Source organism: Danio aesculapii, chromosome 21 (genome assembly GCF_903798145.1).
Source record: "Danio aesculapii chromosome 21, fDanAes4.1, whole genome shotgun sequence".
NCBI lineage: Eukaryota > Metazoa > Chordata > Actinopteri > Cypriniformes > Danionidae > Danio > Danio aesculapii.
Window position 1 is genome coordinate 43,034,380 of NC_079455.1, and position 26,405 is coordinate 43,060,784.

At 36.5% G+C, this 26,405-nt stretch overlaps 1 protein-coding gene across 1 annotated transcript in view; it reads right to left on the reverse strand.

Moving 5' to 3' along the window:
• Nucleotides 1-26,405, reverse strand: part of shc3 (SHC (Src homology 2 domain containing) transforming protein 3) — a 59,225-nt gene that overhangs the window by 25,624 nt on the left and 7,196 nt on the right. The window contains exons 2-4 of the mRNA XM_056446261.1: nt 22,635-24,565; nt 11,399-11,469; nt 5,487-5,550 (exon numbers count right to left, since the gene is read on the reverse strand). Of these exons, the coding sequence (XP_056302236.1) occupies nt 5,487-5,550; nt 11,399-11,469; nt 22,635-23,189 (690 nt within the window). The 5' untranslated portion in view covers nt 23,190-24,565. The remainder of the gene's footprint in view (nt 1-5,486; nt 5,551-11,398; nt 11,470-22,634; nt 24,566-26,405) is intronic.

Genomic DNA, 26,405 nt, shown 5'->3' on the forward strand with positions numbered 1-26,405 from the left:
TTGCTCTTCAATATTTGGACTCTCAGTAGTGATTATTAAACCACACTGAACTGAGCTAAACTGAACTGAACTTAAACACTACAAACTGAACTACACTGTTCCTATTTACTATTTACTGTGACCTTTTATGTGAAGCTGCTTTGACACAATCTACATTGTATAAGCGCTATACAAATAAAGGTGAATTGAATTGAATGTAAACATTGTAAACTAAGCTTGGTAGATTCAAATATTGTAGTTTAAAACATTGTGAAACATCAATATCAACCATTAACCATCAACCATTGTCCACTAATATAAAAAGCTTATCAGACGTATAGGGAATATGAAGTAATATAAATAATGTGTAGTTTTATATATTATATATATATTTTTAAATAGCTTACATTAGCAAATAAAACACAAGGTAGGCCTACTGGGCTAAAAGGGCATGTCCGGAGACACTTTTAGAAGCTGTCATTCATTCATTCTCACCATACTCAAGGTCTTGGTCTCTTTTCCGTCTCTTGTTTATCCTCATAGCATCTATGCTGGATAAAAGAACAGCATCTTAACTCTGTCTTTCATGAAACGCAGTTGCTGTTTAATGTAGAGTAAATCGGACTCATTTAAAGTAGCGTCGCTGCGCAAAAAAACTTTATGAATGCAGGCTACACTTCTGACTGTACAGTGTGTTTTACAGTGTGTTTTCGTTTTGAGGTAAGGGACATTTTGATTTGCCATTCACTGACTATCGGACAGGCTCATCCAGTTCAAACTCTTTTAAAGAGTCTTTAAAATCGAAATCGCAAGTGGAATAAAAGAGTCTCCTCATAAAAGCCGGCGTATCAGCGCGCTGCTACATTGAAAATATAAGATTCCATTCGCAACATTTGGCTGGTTCTCGGGATATTGTGGCTTTTGCTGTCAAAGGCAAGTGGCGTTTAGCGGCTTTTGCCAACAAACTGTTATTTCTGAATTTTTATTTATTCATTATTTATATGATTTGAAGCAAATCTATTTGTTGATGGTGTACTACGTGCCTGAAGCATTCCCTCAATGTCATTAGCTCATTTTTGGCAGAAGTGGCGTTTAGCAGCTTTTGCATCGGAACTCTTCATCTCTAAAAAGCATAATAATTGCAAGAATAAAAAATGTAGATCCTCTCCGAGTATATAGAAAGGTATATCTGAGTCGTTGAGATCAAATAATTAATTAATTAATGTTTCTCTCGCTCTTGTGGCTGTGCACGTGCTGTCAGCTGCAAACCAAGTGAAAGTCAATCAGGCTTAAAATAAAAATGTAACGCAAAAACACATACAATTAACGCCGACTTTAGAAAGCGAAAGCAAAAGCCGCATCCCGGACATTTTCGGAAATTTAGAAATGCAGATCAGATGTATTTTCAAGTCCTAAAAAGGCTCTGTGGGTCCTATGGCTCTCTGCAGAGCGTCTGAGATTGTCTGTGGTAGTTTTGACAGTTCTTGTCTACACACAATGAGAAGTAGGAAACGTGTAGAGGAGATTTTCCACTGGTTAATCGATCGCGGACGTTTGGCTATTGGGCGGATACAAAAAAAGCATAAAAGGATGATAATAATAGTAAAAAATAAATGTCACAAATATACTAGGCCAGTCGTAAATATACCTGAGTGGCAAGGTGTAAAGGTGTATGGGCCCTATAATACACCTGGCATAATAAGGCGCAAGACGTGTTTGGTTTGATGTGTTGCTATTTTCAGACCAACGCAACCCTAATTTTCCCGTTTTGCACCAAGTTTTTTAAATAGCAAATCCATTCGCGCTGCTCTGGGAACTCATGGGTGTGCTGGTCTAAAAAGGAGATGTGTCAAGGCGCATTGTTGTGTTGGGTCTAAAGTCCAGCGCAGAGTGCGTTAGTTGCGCACCTTAAATGCTTACACATTGCTTAATACACACAGGATGTAGAGCAATACACAAATATCTTTACAGATGAAGAATTAAAGGATTAAAATATTACAAAAATTATTATTTTCGACATAAATATAAAAACCACATGCCTTCTTCATCTCGGGGGGATTTTTTCAGTTTATTCATGACAGTTAGCATTCATGCTATGTTATTATTATTAGCTATATTATTTATTATCTGCATATTTATATTTGTTTTAAAAAAACAGGTTTAGATTTGTCCACCTGTGGGGTTTTGGTGATGTCTGCATCACAATATGGGGCATAAGAACAGGACGTGTGTTTGGATATAACTCAGTTTTGACCACACTTCATTATTATTCATTTATTCCTTTGCTGGAAATTAGAACGGAATTTAGAAATAGTTTTTGTACTTAACAAACTAAAATAAATATGTAGGCTAATGGGTTTCCTTATCCACGAAAGTAAAGGGTAAAAGTAAAGTAAAGAGGCTGAATGGAGGAGGCTCGTTCTTTATCCTCGCGCTGCAGAAGCTCTGTTTAACTGTTTTCTCGCTAGTGAAGCGTTCAGTTTTTCCACTTACAAAGTCTGCTATCTAACTAGCAAATGTGCCATGGCCTGACACAACTCTTAAAGGGAATGGGAGATGAGACTCTGATTGGTTTAATGCACGTTATGCTCAAAACACACCCAGAACTGAGTAAGAGAATAAGCACAGCCCTGTAAAGACCATGTGCCGTGGTGCAAACCGTATTTTTCCAACCTTAAAATAGCAAAAGTGAATTCAGCACCATGCGCTTTAGACTTTTCATCTAGATCATTAAAATAGATCCCAATGTGTGGGAAGCACTGCGCACACACACACACCTACACACACACAGAAAATGTCATCCAGAGTGAAATCTCATTTGTCCAAAATCTTGCTCCACATATTTAAACTAGAAATATTTTATTGTATATTTTATATATTTCTATATAGAGATTAAATTCTGAATAATTATTTGACTTTTTAACATTTGACTTTATTAATCTTTTTTCTAACTCTACATGTGTACACGTGCACGCACAAACAGGAAGTGTCCTCCTAAACCACATATTCAGGCACACGCACACACTCACACAAGCAGCAGGAGGCAGCAGGGCTGATTACTGCTGCTCAGTGCAGAATGAGTCACCGTGCTAACAGTATGCCCACACACACACACACACACACACGCACACACACACACACACACACACTGCAGCGCCATTTCTCCTTCTCTTTCTCCTCTCATTTGATCTCCAACTGTCTTTATCTCACGCAGACCTTCTGAAGCTCCTCTTTCTGTGTATCAGTGTTTGTGTCTTATCTTTCTTCATCGCCATTAATAACCTCCTCATCGCTTCCTGTTGTCATCTGCAATAATCTGTAACTCGTCTCTGGTGATTTTTAATTAAATTCAGAGTAATTCAGTTTGCTTCACTCTTCATCATCATGTCTGCACCATCAAAACCTTATTTTCCATAAAAAAAATAAATAAATAAATTTACTGGCATTAAGAAATAATCAGCTGAATAAAAATGAAAAGGCTGCTTGGTGGTGCAGTGGGTGGCACATTCGCCTCACACCAAGAAGGTCGCTGGTTGAGCCTCGGCTGGGTCAGTTGGCATTTCTGTGTGGAGTTTGCATGTTCTCCCCGTGTTGGTGTGGGTTTCCAGCGGTGCTCCGGTTTCCCCCACAAGCCCAAAGACATGCGCTATAAGTGAATTGGGTAAGCTAAATTGTCCGTAGTGTATGTGTGTGAAAGAGTGTGTATGGATGTTTTCCAGTGATGGGTTGCAGCTGGAAGGGCATCCGCTGGGTAAAACATGTGCTGGATAAATTGGCAGTTCATTCCGCTGTGGCGACCCCAGATTAATAAAGGGACCAAACCGAAAGAAAAACGAATGTGTGAAAGAATAAAAAAAATTGTTAAATATTCAGTGCTGTGAAAATTCACTGTTATTACTGCTGTTGCTGATGACGCTAAATGTAGAAATCTAACATTATCATTTGTACAACCCATATTTATTTTTAGTCATATTTTCAATAAATTATTTAGTTCTTCACTCATAAAACTTTACGTTTCATTGCTAGATGATCATTTTTGAAGAATTATTCAGTGGCATATTTTGATGGCTGGTTTTCGCCACCTATTGGTTAAATAATGTAAATGCTGCCTACAACTTCCATTCTTGAGCATTTTTAAAATGATGATTTTAATCTTTACCATAAACATCAGTGGTTTTATCTAAATTATAAACTGTTCTCCCAGTGCTTCTGTGTTATTTGACTGTTTGTAACCTATTAAAGACTGAATCTCTTTCCTAATTTTTGTGTTTTTGAGATTTGAATGCAGCGATTCAAAGAATTAATAAACATATGCAAATCACCATAATTTATCATTTATATTGAGTGAGTGTTGAGATCCTGGTCTTTTAATGATTAATCGTAAATATATATATATATAAACAGTTGAAGTCAGAATTATTAGCCCCCCTTTGAATTTTTTTTTTCCTATTTAAATATTTCCCAAATGATGTTTAACAGAGCAAGGAAATTTTCACAGTATGTCTGATAATATTTTTTCTTCTGGAGAAAGTCTTATTTGTTTTATTTCGGCTGAAATAAAAGCTGTTTTTAATTTTTTATGAACCATTTTAAGGTCAATATTATTAGCCCCTTTAAGCAATTTTTTTTCGATTGTCTACAGAACAAACCATCATTATACAAGAACTTGATTATTCCCCTAACCCCCCTAGTTAACCTAATTAACCTAGTTAAGCCTTTAAATGTCACTTTAAGCTGTATAGAAGTGTCTTGAAAAATATCTAGTCCAATATTATTTACTGTCATCATGGCAAATAATAAAATAAATCAGTTATTAGAAATGAGTTATTAAAACTATTATGTTTAGAAATGCGTTAAAGAAATCTGCTCTCCAGAAAAAAAGAAATTGGGGGAAAAAATAAACAGGGGGGCGAATAATTCAGGGGGGCTAATAATTCTGACTTCAACTGTATATATAAACCAAATTAGTAAACCTTTAATTGCAAATGTTTTTATAGTTATATTGCATTTATGTATTTATATAATAGCAGAATTCATTACCATTATAAAATCTATGTAGAAATTTTACATACATACATACATACATACACATACATATATAAATATGATATAAAACAACAAACAAACACAATTAGATGAGAATATTAACGTTAATGCATGATAAAACTTTTGCTGGTAAAGCTTTGTTGAATATCTCTTTAAGTGAGTTTAGCATTCTCACACACACAAACACACGCTGAGTGGTATAATTTCCATCAATCCTAAATCTAAATAACCATCAAACAACAACAATGTTATTTATTTTAGAATACAGAACAAAAATCAGCTCAGTTTGACTTGACAAATGTGAAGAAATGATATTTCTGTAAAATAATATAAGATTAGAATGCAGACAAATACAATATATTACTCTTAATCACCCAATAAAAAGACAGATATTTCTAAAATATTGCTGGAAATACACGAAATAGAATGTGGGCATGAATTAGCCACTGATGTGTTTGTACCTTTCTTTTGCGCAGAGCTCCTTTGGCACCAGGAACGGATTCACACACCAGACTGATCGCCTCCCTGCGGAGAAAAAAAACACACAAAAATATGAAGATATGAGTAAGTCTGAAGTAAAGTGAGAGGAAACATGCAGTTCATTATGGGAAAGATTTGATCGGTTTCTGTCAATGCTTTTTTACTGGTAAAATGATACATAATGACAGTAATAAAATGATAAATAATGTTGATTGCTGATTGTTGATGGTACATAATAAAAAAAAATAAAAATAATAATAGCACGATAAACAAAAAAACAATAAAAATTACATAAAATTCACAGCAAACTTTATTGATATATTATATAATATCGAAAACAAACAACGAAACGCACTCTTAGTAATATTTTTCAGATTTGCACAAATGAAAACAGCGCCCTCTAGTGGATTTGTTGTCTGAAGCGAACAACAATATACAATAATAGTAATGTATTTCAGATTCACACAAATGAAGACAGCACCCTCTAGTGCATTTGTTGTCTAAAACACAACAAAATACACTATTAGTTATTTCAGATTCGCACAAATGTGGACAGCGCCTTCTAGTGGATTTGTTGTCTGAAACGCACAACAGAATGCACTATTAGTAATGTATTTCAGATTTGCACAATGTAGACAGCGCCTTCTAGTGAATTTCTTGTCTGGAACATACAACAAAATGCACTGTTATAGTAATGTATTTCAGATTCGCACAAATGTAGACAGCGCCCTCTAGTGGACTTGTTTTCTGGAACGTGCAAAAAAAATGCACTGTTAGTAATGTTTGTCAGGATTGTACAAATGTAGACAGCGCCCTCTAGTGGAAATTTTTGTCTGGAACATACAACAAAATGCACTGTTATAGTAATGTATTTCAGATTCGCACAAATGTAGACAGCGCCCTCTAGTGGACTTGTTTTCTGGAACGTGCAAAAAAAATGCAGTGTTAGTAATGTTTGTCAGAATTGTACAAATGTAGACAGCACCCTCTAGTGGACTTGTTTGAAATGTATGACAACATACAGCATTACTAATGTATTTCAGATTTGCACAAATGAAGAGAGTGCCCTCTAGTGAATTTGTTGTCTGAAATGTACAACAACATACACAATTAGTAGCGTATGTCAAATTCACACAAATGTAGACAGCGCTCTCTAGTGGAAATTTTAGTCTGGAACATACAACAAAATGCATTGTTAGTAATGTATTTCAGATTTGCACAAATGAAGAGAGTGCCCTCTAGTGGATTTGTTGTCTGAAATGTACAACAACATACACAATTATTAGCATATGTCAGATTCACACAAATGTAGACAGCCCTCTCTAGTGGATTTGTTTTCTGGAACGTGCAAAAAAAATGCAGTGTTAGTAATGTTTGTCAGATTCGTCCAAATGTAGACAGCACCCTCTAGTGGATTTGTTGTCTGAAATGAATAACAACATACACTATTAGAAATGTATTTCAGATTCACACAAATGTAGACAGCGCTCTCTAGAGGAAATTTTATTCTGGAACATACAACAAAATGCACTGTAATAGTAATGTATTTCAGATTCGCACAAATATACACATTGCCCGCTAGTGGATTTGTTTACTGGAACGTGCAAAAAAATGCACTGTTAGTAATGTTTGTCAGATTCGTACAAATGTAGACAGTGCCCTCTAGTGTACTTGTTATTTGAAATGTACGACAACATACACAATTAGTAGCGTATGTCAGATTCACATAAATGTAGACAGCGCTCTCTAGTGGAAATTTTAGTCTGGAACATACAACAAAAGGCATTGTTAGTATTGTATTTCAGATTCGCACAAATGTAGACAGCACCCTCTAGTTGACTTGTTTTCTGGAACGTGAAAAAAAATACACTGTTAGTAATGTTTGTCAGATTCGTACAAATGTAGACAGCGCCCTCTAGTGGAAATTTTAGTCTGGAACATACAACAAAAGGCATTGTTAGTATTGTATTTCAGATTCGCACAAATGTAGACAGCGCCCTCTAGTGGATTTGTTGTCTGAAATGTACAACAACATACACAATTAGTAGCGTATGTCAGATTCACATAAATGTAGACAGCGCCCTCTAGTGGAAATTTTAGTCTGGAACATACAGCAAAATGCATTGTTAGTAATGTATTTCAGATTCGCACAAATGTAGACAGTGCCCTCTAGTGGATTTGTTTTCTGGAACGTACAAAAAAAATGCACTGTTCGTAATGTATTTCAGATTCGGTCACCTGATAGCTATAACAAAACGATTGTCAATATATAATATATATCGTCAAATAATGCATAATGATGATAAAATGATAAATAATGTTACTTACAGATAGCAAACGATAATAATAATATTAATAATAATAATAATAAATATTACATAAAATAGTAAACTGTCAATATTTATTGTTTATATTATTTTAGGGAATAAACGTCAAATTCTGTTCTGCATAAAGAAAATAAAGACCACAAATATAGTATATATTACAAATATTTTAATATTTGACTTTATTTATCATCAATTAAACACATTTATCCTATTTGTTTTTACTGTAATAAATCATTACAGTTTCATTACAGATCTGATTCTAATTATTCATTACATAAATTTAACACAATAGAATAAATTATGTCATGGTCAAAAATATTAGCCCTCCTGTGAAATGTTAAGTTTATAATAGTTTTAATAACTAATTTCTAATAACTAATTTCTTTTGTCTTTTTCATGATGACTACATTAATTTAGAAGTTATTAAGTAAAATACTAGTATCCCGCTTAAGTCGAAATGTAAAGGCTTAATCAAGGTAATTACTTCAACTAGGCATTAGCTTAATTAGGCAGGTCATTGGAAAACAGGGGTTTGTTATGTAGCCAATCAAAAAAATATCTAAATAAAATAAAATAAAAATTAAGGGCACTAATAATATTAATATTTTATTCCAGCCCAAATAAAAGAAACATTTTTATAAATTATGATAGAAAATACTATGAAAAAAACATCCCTGCTCTCTCTATACATACATAAATAATGAAATAAGAAATAAAAAATTACTACACATTAAAATACTATTGTTTTCAAAAGAGGCTAACATATCATCTCATATTACGGTTAATATTAAAATATTTGGGCTGCCGAGAGTTCACACTCAGTTGTGGACAGTGTGTGCTCGTGTGAAGCAGGAAGTCAGGCAGAAAAGAGGATATGACATGTCATCTCCAGCTCTGCTAACGCTAACAGCGGCCCACACAACACATCGCTCAATAAACAAGAGCCGTCCGCTGGGATGAGCCCAGATCCGCTGCCGCCACACTAATGTTACACAATGACTCATCTGCACACACACACTAATTTACACTCATACACACACACATATATAGAGACACAAGCATGCACACATACACACAAACACACACTCACATCTCACGCGCTGCTTTTAGCAACAATAAATGAGTGTTTGGCAGAGGATGCAAATACAGAAAACACACATAAAAGAGCTGATAACAGTCATGTAACGCCACACGGGGGCCATTAACTGTGATGTAACCCAAAAGCAGCTAAAAAGCAGAGAACAACAGCCATTAACTGTGATTTAGTAGCAAAACAATGGAATATAAATATTGATAAATATATAAACATAAAAGACATATATATAACAGAAGAAAACATGATATTAGAAGCGTGCTCAACTGAACTGTCCTTTCTGTCAGTCAGTGCTAGGTTATTTTATTAATTACAAAATATAATCTATAAGAAAAGTTATGATTCACACTACTTTATATTTTGCACTTCATTAAAATTTTTACAAACTGAAAAAATATATATAATTATATATAACCTTCATATACAGTTGAAGTCAGAATTATTAGCCCCCCTCTTTATTTGTTCCCCCAGTTTCTGTTTAATGGAGATTTTTTTTCAACACATTTCTAAACATAATAGTTTTAATAACTCATTTCTAATAACTTATTTATTTTCTCTTTGTCATGATGACAGTAAATAATATTTGACTAGATATTCCTTCTATACAGCTTAAAGTGACATTTAAAGGCTTAACTAGGTTAATTACAGTAGGTTAACTAGGCAGGTTAGGGTAATTAGGCAAGTTATTGTATAACGATGGTTTGTTCTGTAGACTATCGAAAAAAATGTAGCTAATAGTTTTGACCTTAAAATGGTTCATAAAAAATTAAAAACTGCTTTCATTCTAGCCGAAATAAAACAAATAAGACTTTCTCCAGAAGAAAAAATATTATCAGACACACTGTGAAAATTTTCTTGCTCTGTTAAACATAATTTGGGAAATATTTAAAAAAGAAAAAAAATTCAAAGGGGAGCTAATAATTCTGACTTCAACTGTATATAACCTTTATATATCTAACAAAGTCCAGAATTTGGCACCTATATGAGCCCATTTGTGCCATTTTTGACAGCATGCCATCATAAATGAATGAAAATAACCAATAGAGGAAGGCTTTAAGAAGAATAACCAATAAAAGAAGGATTTTATTTTTTAAATGAACAAATTCTGACTGAGGAAATGAGCTGGCCAGTTTGTTATTTGCATATAGGCTACAGTTTTTAATTTAAGTTTTAACAGATTCACAATTTTTATTATTATTATTATTTTATTATGGATGATAATTAATTAGCATTTAAAAAATAAGATTTTTCATATTTTTAAAATGGTGAGCAGCACGGTGGCACAGTGGGTAGCACAATCGCCTCACAGCAAGAAGGTCGCTGGTTCAAAACCAAATCAGTTCACACAGAATTCATCTAGACAGAACATACATCTAGACCAGGGGTGCCCAATCTTTAAAGTATGAAGGGCCAAAAACCAAATATTATCGAGAGCCTTGAGCCAAAGGTTGCCATGGGTAATTTCCTAACTTATTTAATAATATTTCAAAATAAAAAGAAATATTACTTTAAATCGTATTAACTAATGCAGTATAACTTTTTGAATGATAACGTATTGCAATAAAAACATAGACATCACATTTAAACACAGTGGTGTTCAATGCTGAATACACTAGTCAAGCAGAATCTGCCTTGGACTTGATTTGCTCACTGATTAATTTACACCATTTAACCAAAGCATTTAATTTCAGTTAGCTTTTCACAAACAAACAAAGCTTAAAACAAACAAAGGGTTACGTTAAATTTGAATTGACAATCTCTAAACCATCCCCCTCATTCTCCCTCTCTTCTCAGATGGGATGGTTAATCAAAGGTTACCATGGGCCAACTTTGTCCCACGGACCCTAGTTTGGGCATCTCTGATCAAGACCGTGTGCCATACATAACCCATTAAAACTATTACCAAAGTGCCACTATGACTTCAGTTAATATACCCACAAAGGGGTATATACACAGAGACTTTTATTTTTTAATAATCCCGCTCAGGCACTTACGGTGAATTGGCATATAAACTCAATATGATAAGGTCTGTTTTCTTTAAAAATCCTTGATCTTTACTGTCTGATTTATATACGATATAAAGTGGGTCTCAGACCAGACAAGAAGAACTGCATTAAATTCCATTGTCCCACGCCATGTCTTTAAAATATGGACATTTACTTTACCACAGGATTTTCAATGGAGTTTCTCCGTTAAGCTGCTGCTCCTGACGGCACTTGTTTTTAAGCGGTCTTTCATCTCGTTTTACGCTTGAACAACTAAATGAATGCTTAAGTCTATTGAACTGACTATATTATAATTAAATTACATTATCGATGCTGTCAAATAAACCTTATGAAATTGAAAATAGTCACAATAGTCAGTTTATCTGTGGCTGAAAAACACTTGCTGTGCATATAGCCCATTCATTGCTCAGCATGACTGTTTAACATCTTACGTTTAGACTTTGTGTATGAATACAAACTGTTCGTACCGTGTGATCTGTGATCGTGTGGTGAAGTCCAGAGATCTCATTGAGCGAAGAACCTCGATGCAGCCCAAATACTGAAAAACAAACACAGAAATGACCTTAGAACCGCTTCTCTACAAGACTAGACATTGGTTTAGCCAACAAGCATATGATAAATACAACAGTAGTACTACAAAGCAACATAAACTGTGCTGAAACCAGAAACCTGTAGAATTTATTTATCTTCATTCGCAATAGAAAGACAAAAAAACAGTTAGGCGATGCAGTGGCGCAGTAGGTAGTGCTGTCGCCTCACAGCAAGAAGGTTGCTAGTTCGAGCCTCGGCTGGATCAGTTGGTGTTTCTGTGTGGAGTTTGCATGCTCTCCCTGCATTCGCGTGGGTTTCCTCCGGGTTTCCCCCACAGTCCAAACACATGCGGTACAGGTGAATTTGGTAGGCTAAACTGTCCGTAATGTATGTGTGTGAATGAGTGTGAATGGATGTTTCCCAGTGATGGGTTGCGGCTGGAAGGGCATCCGCTGCATAAAACATATGCTGGAATAGTTGTCGGTTCATTCTGCTGTGGCGGCCCCGGATTAATAAAGGGACTAATGAATATTTCACTGTTTGTGCTGAGGTGGCACGGTGGCTCAGTGGTTAGCACTGTCGCCTGACAGCATGAAGGTCGCTGGTTTGAGTCCTGACTAGGTCAGTTGGCACTTCTGTGTGGAGTTTGCATGTTCTCCCCGTGTTGGCGTGGGTTTCCCCCGGGTGCTCCGGTGTTTCCCAGAGTCCAAACACATGTGCTATAAGTGAATTGGGTAAACTAAATTGGCCGTAGTGTATGAGTGTGAGTGAATGTGAGTCTGTATGGGTGTTTCCCAGTACTGGGTTGCGGCTGGAATGGCATCCGCTGCGTAAAACATGCTGGAATAGTTGGTGGTTCATTCCACTGTGGTGACCCCTGACAAATAAGGGACTAAGCCAAAGAAAAACGAATGAATGAATAAAAACTGGCCATAGTGTATGAGTGTGTGTGTGTGTGTGAGAGAATGATTGTATGGGTGTTTCCCAGTACTGGGTTGCTGCCGGAAGGGCATCCGCTGCATAAAACATATGCTGGAATAGTTGGCAGTTCATTCCACTGTGACCTCAAAAATAGAGACTAAGTCAAAATAAAATGAAAGAATGAATGTTTGTGCTGGCTTATTAGGCCTGTCATTTATGAATATGACATTAAAACTGCAAGTAGATGACAGGAAGTGATTATCTTAATGAATGACTCAATCATTCAAATGATTTGTTCAAATCAAATGATTCGTTCAGAAACTGAGTAAGTGATGCTTCTTTGTGAATGGAGCGCTTTGTAGAGCTTGACATGCTGTGGCCTTTGTAAACTCGGCCATGCAAGAGCATTTTAATCACAATCATAATCAGAAATAATAACCAGAAGTCCATGTAGTGAACAACATGAGGGCGATTAAATAAATGAATGAATGTTCATTTTTGTGTGAAAGATTGTTAATGCTTTTAATCTGCTTTAATCTACAGTCGCACACTGATAAACACAGTTGAACACACACACACACACACACACACACAAAATTCAGATTTGTCACACAACCACATACAAAACACACAGATACACTGGTAAAGCTGAAATGTGCAGACATACAATAATTTTTTTACAGGAAATTATTTTAATTATTAAGCCTGTTCTCTATAAAAAGCCTTAACTCTATGTAACATAGTATGGATGATATTAGAAGGCTTTAAATAAAATCCTTTATTCATTCATTTTCCTTTGGCTTAGTCCCTTTATTCCTCTGGGGTCACCACAGCATAATGAACTGCCAATTTATCCGGCATATGTTTTACACAGCCGATGCCCTTCCAGCTGCAACCCAGTACTGAGAAACACTCGTACATACTTATTCACACACACACACACACGCACACACACGCGCTCACACGCGCACACACGCGCACACACGCGCACACACACACGCACACACACACGCACACACACACACGCGCACACACACGCACACACACGCACACACACACACACGCACACACACGCACACACACGCACACACACGCACACACACACACACACACATACACTATGGCCAGTTTAATTCATCAATTCCCCTAAAGCGCATGTGTTTGGACTGTGGGGGAAACCGGAGCATCTGGAGGAAACCCACGCCAACATGGGGAGAACATGCAAACTCCACACAGAAATTATAAATGGCTCAGCCATTTGAACCAGAGACCTTAGAATGAATATCAATAAGTAAATATAAAATGAAACAATACCAAGAATGATTAAAAGTCTTTAGAGATTCACTTCATATACTTTAACAGTAAACCCAAATCCTAACCCTACATCATTTAAATTATTATATTATTAAATACTATTATAAATATTATTAAACTATTATATTAAATAAAAATCTATAAAAGCATGGACTGCTAAAGTAAAGTATTAAACTATTGATCTTTATAAATACTCATAATCCAAGCCCTACATAAATCACACCAAAAAGTATTCAACTTAATTTATAATATAAAATAAATAAACAAATAAAGAAATATAAAAAAATAGCAAGCATTTTATCTTATGGTATTCATCTCATTTTCTAACAGTTTTTTTTTTAAATAAGTTAGGTAACGTAAAAAATAAGAATGATTAACTACGTAAAAAAAGTACCCAAAGACTTCAAATGTAGTCATCTCATATTCTTAAACACTGATTCTTAAACTCAAAACTTTAAACTTATAAGAATAGCACAGTATTAAATAAAACAACAGCAATAAAAAAAATATAAATATGTGAACAAACATTTAAAAAAATTCATTTTGACAACCTTAAACTCCATTTATTCATTTTCCTTTGCCTTAAGGCCGTCACACACCGGATGAGTCGCTTAGCGCTGCGACACGACGCGCACATGACAGTTGAAAGTATCGCACACCAGACGCGCACATTCGCATGCTATCTTAAACGAAACTATTCAGATGGCGCTCTGTGGCGCGGCAGAAAAATGGACAGTGTCCTGAGTCGTGGCTGGACGCCGAGGACAGCCGCCGGTGTGTGTACCCTGATAGAAACCTATATTTAGAATTCGGAAATGTATGGCGCTGCGTGGCGCTATTCGGTGCGCCACCGAGCGGCGCTTCTGGTGTGTGATCCCCTTTAGTCTCTATTTCAGAGGTCGTCACAGTAGAATGAACCGCCAACTGTTCCAGCATATGTTTTATGCAGCGGATCCCCTTCCAGCTGCAACAGAGTACTGGGAAACACCCATACACTCTCACATTTAAACACATACTCACATGCTACGTCCAATTGAGTTTATTCAAATTCACCTACAGCACATGTCTTTGGACTTGTGGGGGAAACAGAAACACCCAGAGGAAACCCACCCCAACACGGGGAGAACATGCAAACTCCACACAGAAATGCCAACTGGTCCAGCTGGGACTCGAACCAGCGTCCTTTTTGCTGTGAGGCCACAGTTCCAACCACTGAGCCACTGTGCCGCCCTAACTCACAAAGCTAACATTAAATCTATTATCACATAAATAAATAAATAAAAAACTATAAAAATTTACTACAATAAAAGAAAACATAATAATAATAATAATAATAATAGTAATAATTCATTCATTTTCCTTTCGGCTCAGTACCTTTATTAATCTGGGGTGGCCACAGCGGAATGAACCGTCTTATCCAGCATATGTTTTACGCAGTGAAGGCCCTTCCAGCTGCAACCCATCACTGGGACACATCCATACTCTCGCATTCACACACACACACACACGCACACACACCACGACCAATTTAGTTTCCTCAATTCCCCTATAGCGCATGTCTTTGGGCTTGTGGGGGAAACCGGAGCACCCGGAGGAAACTGTTCAAACACCACTCAGAAATGCCAACTGACCCAGCCGAGGCTCAACCAGCGACCATCTTGCCACTGAGCCACCATGACACCCTTAATAATAATAATAATAATAACAAAATAAAAATAAACTCTTATTAGCATTACATAACTATTAACAGCGCTCTGCATATATGAAAAGGCCTCCTCAGAGATCAGAGTGACTTTGTCTCCAGTGGATGACATCATAGATAAACAGTGACATCACGCCTGGTCTTTTTTTAGCCTCTCCCCTCACTGATCTCTCGCCGCTGCTGCTGCTGCTGCATGACTCATTCAATGAGAGTCTCACTACAGCCTTCCTTGACTAAATCAATGAGTCACCTGCAGTAGCTCACCTGAGCAGAGCCCAAAACACACAAACCCCCACACACACACACACACACACACACACACACACACACACACACACCAGAAAATCAACTTCTGCACTGCACACAATGAACCTCAAAGCGCAGACCGGAAGCGGACAGTGAGTCAGTGCAGAGGTTTGCAAACACAGTGATGGAGATTATTGACTAACTGTATAGATTTTAATGAGTAGTACATACAGTCAGGGGCATAATTAGTGATTTGGGGGCCCTAAGCAATTCTAGGTATTTTAGCTCCAACTTGTCTCAACCAAGTGTGCCGTCAGCCTGCTTTTGAGTGAAGGTCCTGACTGTTAGATCGCCCCCTGGGGGCTGGCCGCAGTACAAGTCATAAAGCCCGCCTCCTCCGTGTTAATGAAGGAGACTTGAGTCCAAAAAAATAATTAATTACACTTGCAATAAAATCCCCCCAAAGATGGTTTTGGTCAGTTAAAGCACTGGTTATCATGCTGATATAGGTGCAGATCTTCATTTCTGTAAGGAGTCGGTTTTTAGCCAGTAATGTAAACCATTGCTGAACATTTTTTACCCGAGAGCATTTCGAATCTGGAAATGGTGAAATCCGGATTTGCCACTCATCTTCCTTTAAAAAAAAGACGCGGTTCCAGTTTGTGTTGATTGAAATTTGGTAAGTGTGTGATCAGTGTTCTTTGTTTATGTTTCTCCAGATGGCAAAGTTAGGTCGTAATGTCAGCAGTACTCCTTCAGTTTTAAAGACATACCTTAGTCAAAATTATTTACTTACTAAGTTTATAGTACGTTAATATCACTACAATATTATGGACTGAATTATCCACTGTAAATGCTGCTTTCTGAATGTAAACATGTAAACACCTTAATCAAACTATTGCCATCGTGTAGGATTTTTGCGGCATTTTGTGACAGGATAGTCTATACACACACGGCTGTCTGACATTATTCTCTACACCTACCGAGTGCATCTAAGTTCCTGAGATATACAGAGGTTTTTTTCTCTCATACAGCGTGTGGTATCAAAAATACTATTATAACAACACTCTTATAGCAGTTCCTTGCATCCAATATCTGGTTTGTCACGGGGGGCATGCATGAAATGTTCCTGCATGAAAGTGAAAGTGCCAAACTGCAGTTAAGGTCAACAAATTAAGAACGAAACACCCGAAATTACATGAAACTCCAGAGGAAAAGTGGATAGCATGGTGACGCGATGACGTTAATCAAATCATGAAAGGAACATTTAAAAAAGCAACTTAAACACCTTAATCATATTATTGTCTTATTTGGATTAATGCAAATAATTTGATTACTGATGTCCATGTAAACGTAGTCACTGTCTATCTCCCCTGCATCTGTGTTTGTGCTGCCTCTGTGAAAATCAGCGCGTGCTCGTACTGAAACTCCCCTTTTCTTGCAAACTGGACTCACCTACTTTCCTGACTTTTTTCAAACTACAGGTGTGAAAACACCCTGCTAAGACTGGAGGGGAGGGAGGGTTCATGGCCCTTTAAAACTTTGCCCTAATAAAGAAGCTCTTGTATACTTTATATAAGCCATACTTATTTAGTTAACTTAATTATTTAGTTAGCTACTTATTTAGTTAATGAAGACTTAGGGGGCGATCCCACCATTGTGCTTTTTGCGTTGAGAGGTGCCTTTTTTGAACGATTTACTAACGGCTTTGAGCATTTTGCACACTGCTTATGCGTCTTGCGTGCCTCGCGTTTAACCGCCTGCTGCGCCATCTGCTTGCAGTTGAAAAAAATCAACTCTGAGCGGATAGATCGTGTTACATCAGTCACATCTTTTTCATTCTCCAATCAAATGAAAACAGAGGTGGGGTTTCTGTTGAAGCATCTGCTGTGTTTGTGTAGTCAAGACAACAACAGAGACTTTTAGAGATGGAGGAGAGACTTGTGGTTGCTGTTTTGAGTTATTCGAAGCTGTATGACTCACAAATCTTAAAATTCACGATGTTATTAAATATTAAAATCATATTAATATCAACAGCAACACTCTTGCACAGTACCCAGCTGATTCTTTTTTACTTGTCAACAAAAAAGGCAGTGCGGTTCGCCTCGAGTTTTTGGAAAGTAAATGCGCGTTCGGTGTGATCGGCCCCAACGACAGTAAAATAAATAATTAAATAAATAAATAACATTTAAATAAATGGTAACTAAAATAAATAGAAATAAGCATAAACAGTTCACTTCGTTCAGCTTGATATATTAAAACAACTCAAACTAAAACTGAATTATTACTATTATTAATATAGTGCGGCAATGTGGCTCAGTGGCTCCGATGTGGCGACCCCGGATTAATAAAGGGACTAAGCCGAAAAGAAAATGAATAAATGAATAATAACGGGCGGCACGATGGCTCAGTGGTTAACACTGTTGCCTCACAGTAAGAAGGTCACTGGTTCGAGTCCCAGCTAGGCCAGTTGGCATTTCTGTGTGGAGTCGCATGTTCTCCCCATGTTGGCGTGAGTTTCCTCCAGGTGCTTCGGTTTCCCCCACAGTCGAAACACATGCGCTATAGGTGAATTGAATAAACAAAATTGGCCGTAGTGTATGAGTGTGTGTGAGAATGAGTGTGTATGGGTGTTTCCCAGTACTGGGTTGCAGCTTGAAGGGCATCCGCTGCGTAAAATATATGCTGGATTAGTTGGTGGTTCATTCCACTGTGGTGACCTCTGAAACAGAGACTAATCCGAAGGAAAATGAATGAATGATTTCTTAATATATTTAGCAACAAGCAAAAAAAAAAACTTCTAACTGAAAGTATTAATATAATATTTGTATAACAGTATCTTGGTGGTACTAAAACAACACTGCTCACAAATTAATACTTGAGAACAACCAAAATGCCTTATAGCTTTCAATAAAAAATTTATTATATAAGCACACACAGTTTTACTTCAACCTATTAATCAAGCAAAGACTGTATGAAAAGTCTGTACACTGGTGTTCGAGAACAGCTCGTCCAGTCAATGTCAGCAGCTGTCCTTTTAGTGAAATGGAGCATGGTGTGTGTGTGTGTGTGTGTGTGTGTGTGTGTGTGTGTGTGTGTGTGTGTGTGTGTTCATGCATAGGGTGGCTCAATAAGTGAACTGTAAAGAATAACACACATTAAGCTCTACAAAGAATGAAAGAGAGGTATCGAATGGAACCCGTCAACTTTAAACTCGTACAAAATATCCAACAATTTGACAAGTAGACAAAAGACTGTCATGTAATGCTTATACGTTAATCATTGCTAATAAAACACTGATTTAGTTGCTTTGCACGATCTAATTTAATCGTGTTGTTGGATCGTGTTTTACCACGGACTATTCATAGGGAAAAAAAAAACAAGAAGGGAATGATGTATGAATCATCCTGCACGAATCCGAGTCACCTTTAGCTCAATGGGGCCGTGAACATGCTTATATGATCGTAAACACTCTAGATAATACGCTTAAAATACATGAGAGTGCAAGATCTGGGGTCAGCGCACATTATGCATTTTTATATTGCATAATATGTTAGAACTAATGCACTTATTACTGCAGGAACACCTAAAACAATGATTCTAACAGGGGACAATGCAATGTATGTATAACATAAAGAGTAAAAGAGGTGTCCTATTATGTTGATTATGTTTACAAAGGTGAATTAAAAGGGAATTATTATGCAAAAATCCTTTTATATGGCGTTTAAACACAGTTGTGTGGCAATAGTGTGTGAATATAACCAGCTTCTAATGGTAAAAATGTATTAATGTTTTTTTTTATAACACTTTGATTGACATTCTCCCTTTGGCGTGTCATTAGAGGGGGAAAGCTCCGCCCACTAGTGACCAGCTCTCCCTCATTAACATAAAATGTTAAATCATGTTTTTGAATCTGCCACTATGCTGACACACAGGCATTTGTAGCTCCGCCCTCTTCTGAAAAGAGCCCAATCTCATTTAAATTTAAAGTGACAGTCACATTTAAGCACAATTAGGATCAAAGCCTAAAAGGGTCGGTTTTAAAGAGTTTTAAAACATTATTTGTGTTGTATTTTGAGCTGGAACTTTACATACACACACTAGGGAAAGGGGCATAATATGTCCCCTTTCATTTTTAACGCAAACAGAAGGCATATTTAATGAAAGTGTCTACTTTAAATCCTTTCATGAGAATAAAATGTTAAAATGTTAGTGAAATAATGTTGTATACTTATTCTGATCTCAGTTTATTTAAATATTTAAAAGAACAAGTGATAAATATAGGTGTTGGTTACATTTGAAATGATAAAACAGGATAATAACAGACTAAAAATAACAATTAATGAGTATTTTGGGGCTGCACAGTGATCCTTTACATAGAGTCTGTTATCAGTATTGTTTTAAATCAGCTGCGCTCAAAGCAGAGGTGCCATATTTGCACGAATCCAAAACTGCACAATCAAAGATCAGTTATCGTGTTTGTCTTTTGCGTATAGACGTGGACAAGAATAACAGCTCTGTCCTGCAACACGTCACGCTCCCCGGAGACGATACAGTAACACAACTGTAGCCGGAACAACATCCCCCTGGTCTGGTAACCGGTCGCCGTGGTTACGCGATTTGCATGCACTTCCCTTTTGATGTGATAAACTTGCAGTTAATTTGAATAGATCAAATCTGTGGAGGTAAAGAAAAAAATAAGCGGTCGAGCGGACTGCCATGATGTTAGGATATTTAAGGAAAGAAGAGAATGTGGCATTTGTGATGCATTAAAGATTAATGTTACTCAGTCAACGTCTCTGAAATACATTCATGTAGAGCTGAGTGGTGGTGGAAATCTGGCAATATGCTTTAATGTCTATTGTGAATTAGAAATATAGTTGCTATACGTGGACAGAATTAATTTACCCGTTATTAAACAGCAGAATATAGACACTATTTAATATAGACATATCTCTTACAGCAGAGATGCTTTACAAGCATTTCATCCAGGATTTAACAGCATTAACACTTATTCATGAAATGTTTATTAATTTGAAGCTTTTTGAAACATATTTTTGTATTAAGAGTTATATAAACAAATGCGATGTGAAATATTAAAAGGAATATGAAAAGATGTAAGTCAAAACAAGTTTGAGCAACATCATAACTGTCCTAAATTAAATTATGCTTATATTATATTATATTACATTATATTATATTATATTATATTATATTATATTATATTATATTATATTATATTATATATTATATTACATTATATTATATTACATTACATTATATTGTATTATATTATATTATATTATATTATATTATATTATATTATATTATATTATATTATATTATATTATATTATATATTATATTACATTATATTATATTACATTACATTATATTGTATTATATTATATATTATTTTATATTACATTACATTATATTATATTATATTATATTATATTATATTATATTATATTATATTATATTATATTACATTACATTATATTGTATTATATTATATTATATATTATTTTATATTATATTACATTATATTACATCATATTATATTATATTATATTATATTATATTATATTATATTATATTATATTATATTATATTATATTATATTATATTACATTATATTATATTATATCAAGTTTGTCCCATCAAGTTCCAAGTTTACATCAAGTTTACAGTTTCTTTCATTTGTTTTTGATTCAACATATAGCAAATGGTGCTCAGCAGAAATGACTATATCCTATTTTAAAAGTTTATATTTTTATACATTTCTCAGTGAATATAGATTATAATTTCAACAAAACAGCTTTATTAAACAATTCTATCCATTGAAATTAGGGTTTGGTCATCTATCATCTTCAGAAAAAAAGATAATACACTTCAACTGTTATTGCAAAAAAACAAAAAATGATCAAATACAAACCTTACAAACTAAATTTTATGTTTCTTCTAATTTGTTTTGTTTGTTTATAAAAATTGTATTTACATTTTTCTTCAACATATTAATTTACTAATTTTGACCTTAAGTTATTTTGTTAGATTAGTTCCAGATTTGGCTTCAGTACTGACTAATCTAATGTACAGTTGCAGTCAGAATTATTAGCCCCATTGAATTATTAGCCCTCTGTTTATTTTTTTCCCCCTATTTCTGTTTAACGATATTTTCAACACATTTCTAAACATAATAGTTTTAATAACTCATCTCTAATATCTGATTTATTTGATCTTTTCCAGAAAATAATATTTGACTAGATATTTTTCATTTTTCAACATTTCAAGGCTTAACTGTGTTAATTAGGTTAACTAGGCAGGTTAGGGTAAAGTTATTGTATAATGATGGTTTGTTTTGTAGACTATCAAAAAAATATATAGCTTAAAGGAGCTAATAATATTGACCTTAAATGTTGATGTTTTTAAAAAAATGTAAAACTGCTTTTATTTTAGCCTAAATAAAACAAGTAAGACTTTCCCCAGAACAAAATAAATATTATCAGACATACTGTGAAAATGTCCTTGCTAATAATTCTGACTTCAACTGTATATGCACAAATATAATATTGTAAAGCTTCCTATAGAAAACATGAATTTAAAAGAGAGATCTGTGAGGGGTGTACTGGTTTAATTATATATCCACAAGAATTGCTGGCAATACAAAGTTTGTTTCACACATACAGCTAGATCAATGATGCAATTAGCAAATAGTATCTACATCTGTTAGCCTGATATAGAATAAATGACTAGAGTTTTGTTTTTTACCACCCACCTCCACATGCATGTACGACTCATGAAACAGACGTCATGTAAACATGGTACTGTATGTGGTGGAACAGTCTGTGCTTTGTGGTCACTTGCGACCTTCTCTCCAGGCTGCATTATTCCAAACCGTACACATAATCCCTGTGTACGAGCGCATGGAAAGGAAGAAGATGTATTCTACCTTCATGCAGAAAAACAGACATGGGATTTGGGTCTTACCTTAACGACATACGTCACTCCAGGTCCAGAGATTTTTTCGCTGGAGTGTAGCCATCCATGAGACGGCTTATTCACCAGCCCTCCACAACCTGCGGCCCCCGTCCCGCCCAGGCTCCATCCCTCTCCACTAGGTTGAGATTCTTCCATCCGGCCCTTCTTCCCCGAACTCGTGGAGCTGGGTTCCAGCAGGGCGTGCGGGGCTCCGGAGGCCGCAGAGAGGGTGGATGAAGCGGGGCTGCTGGAAGCGCCAGCTGCCGCTCCTCCCTGGAGCTTAGACACGGCCAGGTCTTTGACAGCGGACGGCAGGCCCTTAATGCCTAGAAGTCCAGAGGAGTTGGTGAATTTGAGGTTGGAGACTTTGTTGATGAGGGTGCACAAGGTGCCAGACTCTTCAGCGGGGTCAGGGTCTGCTGGCGGGGCGTACGGAGGGTCGCCCACGGGCGGTGACGGCGGGACGGCCGAGACCTTGGCGTTCATGGAGAGACCGTGCAGAAGCTCATCGACGGATGTCACTGACTCATTCCGGAATCGGTTGTATTTAGCACGGTGAAGCATTCCCCTCGGTATGCCAGCCTACACACGAATGGACACATCCAACTCCCAGCTGACCGTCCACTTCTTTTGCATGCTGGAGCAGTGAAAGCGTCCTCGAAGGTTTGGAGAAAGGAAGCAAGCGGCCGTCAGGAAAATCCGACGCCGCACAGCAGCAACTCAGGGACCAAAAATAAACCACAAAACGCGGAATCCATGGAGACAGAGGACGATGAGAAAAAAGCAGCGAGGTCGCTCTTCTACAGAGGGCCAGAGATGGCAGAGAGAGAGACAGATCTCTAGTGAAGAGATGTCTCTCTCTCTCCCCGCATCCTGGCAGATCCCTGAACATGCATGACTCACTCGGAGAGAGAGAGAGAAAGAGAACGAGAGAGAGAGAGAGAGAGAAAGAGAGAGAGAGAGAGACCCTTCTCTACAAAAGACTCACTCAACACTGCAGAGCACTTTCTGTTACAAAAAAAAACTCCCACTTACAGCTTGGTAGAACCAATCAATTTGCAAAATTTGCACTGTTCATAGGAACGCCTCCTGCTTTAATTCAGTCCAGATAAATACGACGATAAAGAGCTCAGTGTTGAACACTTCAGTCAAAACGAACGAATCAAACCGATCAAAAAAACGCAAAAAGAGTCAGCAACATAATCCAACGACGTAATTCAATGCAAAAACCATACTGGAGTACTGTGCATGTTGCTTGATCACATGTACGCCACAAAGATTGAAACTCAAGTCGCTGTGTGCATGGTGATGACTAATTCTCAGTACATACAATCTTGGTGGACTTCAATTCAGAAGAAAGGCGCTCTGCTGAAAAGATTGAGAAATAAAGAACAAGCTGAAATTACTGAAATGACACTACAAGTACAAATATTTAGCAGCGTTCACCTTTCGTTCGCAACTAGCTCACATGTCGCCATTGTTAACCGCGAGTTAAAAATGTGCTCAAATTTAAATCTCTTTGTTCGTCACGTTCGTTCTTCCTTAGACACTATGAAACATCGGCATAAATCCATCCACACGAGCGCTCGAATATCTTCCCCTACAGAAGGCAAAACAAGCCGAGCTTTGCTCCTGAATGAGCTTTGTTGAATAATTAAACATCTCTCTCAAACACACAATGTCAAGATTCCATCTCACTTAAATGCCATCCGGATTCGGCGGGGATACAACCGTAAACAGTGATGTCAGATCTCCGAGCCTCATTAAAAAGCAGCCAACGGGATGAAGCCCATGACATTAAGGCAGCGAAAAAAGAGCCATTCATATGAAATGTCCAGAAGAGCTTGTGACAGGGAAGCAGCAGTCATTCACAAGCTTCCTGTACTGCTGCGGCGAACGCACTGCAGTCCCTCCCAGCGTCTCGCTTTCCTGCCTGCAAACTGAAAAAAAAGAAGACAGAGAGAGAGAGAGAGAGAGAGAGAGAGAGACAGAGAGAGAGAGAGAGAGAGAGAGAGAGAGCAAGGGTTTGTCTTCTCCACTGAGACAAAAGCAAAACAAGCACAAAATAACAGCGTTATAAGTGCTCCTGGCTCTGTGTTGTCACGGAGATGCAGAAGAGATGCGGAGGAGAGCCGGAGAGGATGCTGAGCAGCCGCGCAGGTGAAAATGATTTGTGCTGCCTGTGAATGGAAAGGCAGACGGGCATACCGACGTTTCTGTGAATGAAGTCAGGCCTCGGCAGCTTTCTGCACGGCAATCCCTCGGGATGGATCCCGAATGGCCAATCAGGGACGAGCAGGATGACTCATTCAGGGTAGGCTGGCTGAATAGTGGGGCGAACCACTTGAAGAACAGGTGATGGGAGAAACCATTCTCATCCCACAGCACTGAATGCTGCTCTCTGCGTCGCTTCTAAACTCTTGAATTCACACAATCTGCTTCTGAAATATCTCCTGATGGTCTGCATGCACTGCGCTGTGCTGAATTACGCTGATAAATAACAGATTCTAATAAAGCGGCCCCTCCTTGTGTCCTGAGTGCAAATGTTTTACATTCATATGAATGAAGGGTGATCAAAGAACATATGCTGAACTGAATTGACTGAATTTTATGAAGCATCCTGCTGAACAGAGCTGTTCACTTACAGAACGTTAGTCAGGACTGTTTTGTCAACTGAAAAACAAGGTGAAAAAAGAAAAAGATTTGTACATTTCTATTTAAAATGATAGAAAGTATTTTTCAGGATGCAGGGACTGGCTGATTCCCTAATTAATGCTAAGACAAGATGTGCAGGGGGAGGTCTGCCTTTTTAATGGTGGAACATTTTTGACTGATCTGTATCTTAAATATTATTCATTTCTTTTCATTCATTCATTCACTTTCTTTTCGGCTTAGTTCCGTCATTATAAATATTATTCATTCATTCACTTTCTTTTCGGCTTAGTTCTGTTATTATAAATATTATTCATTCATTCACTTTCTTTTCGGCTTAGTTCTGTTATTATAAATATTATTCATTCATTCACTTTCTTTTCGGCTTAGTTCTGTTATTATAAATATTATTCATTCATTCACTTTCTTTTCGGCTTAGTTCCGTTATTATAAATATTATTCATTCATTCACTTTCTTTTCGGCTTAGTTCCGTTATTATAAATATTATTCATTCATTCACTTTCTTTTCGGCTTAGTCCCGTTATTATAAATATTATTCATTCATTCAATTTCCTTTTGGCTTAGTTCTGTTATTATAAATATTATTCATTCATTCACTTTGTTTTCGGCTTTGTTCCGTCATTATAAATATTATTCATTCATTCACTTTCTTTTCAGCTTTGTTCCGTTATTATAAATATTATTCATTCATTCACTTTCTTTTCGGCTTAGTTCCGTCATTATAAATATTATTCATTCATTCAATTTCCTTTTGGCTTAGTTCTGTTATTATAAATATTATTCATTCATTCACTTTGTTTTCGGCTTTGTTCCGTCATTATAAATATTATTCATTCATTCACTTTCTTTTCGGCTTTGTTCCGTTATTATAAATATTATTCATTCATTCACTTTCTTTTCGGCTTAGTTCCGTCATTATAAATATTATTCATTCATTCACTTTCTTTTCGGCTTAGTCCCGTTATTATAAATATTATTCATTAATTCACTTTGTTTTCGGCTTTGTTCCGTCATTATAAATATTATTCATTCATTCAATTTCTTTTCGGCTTAGTCCCGTTATTATAAATATTATTCATTAATTCACTTTGTTTTCGGCTTTGTTC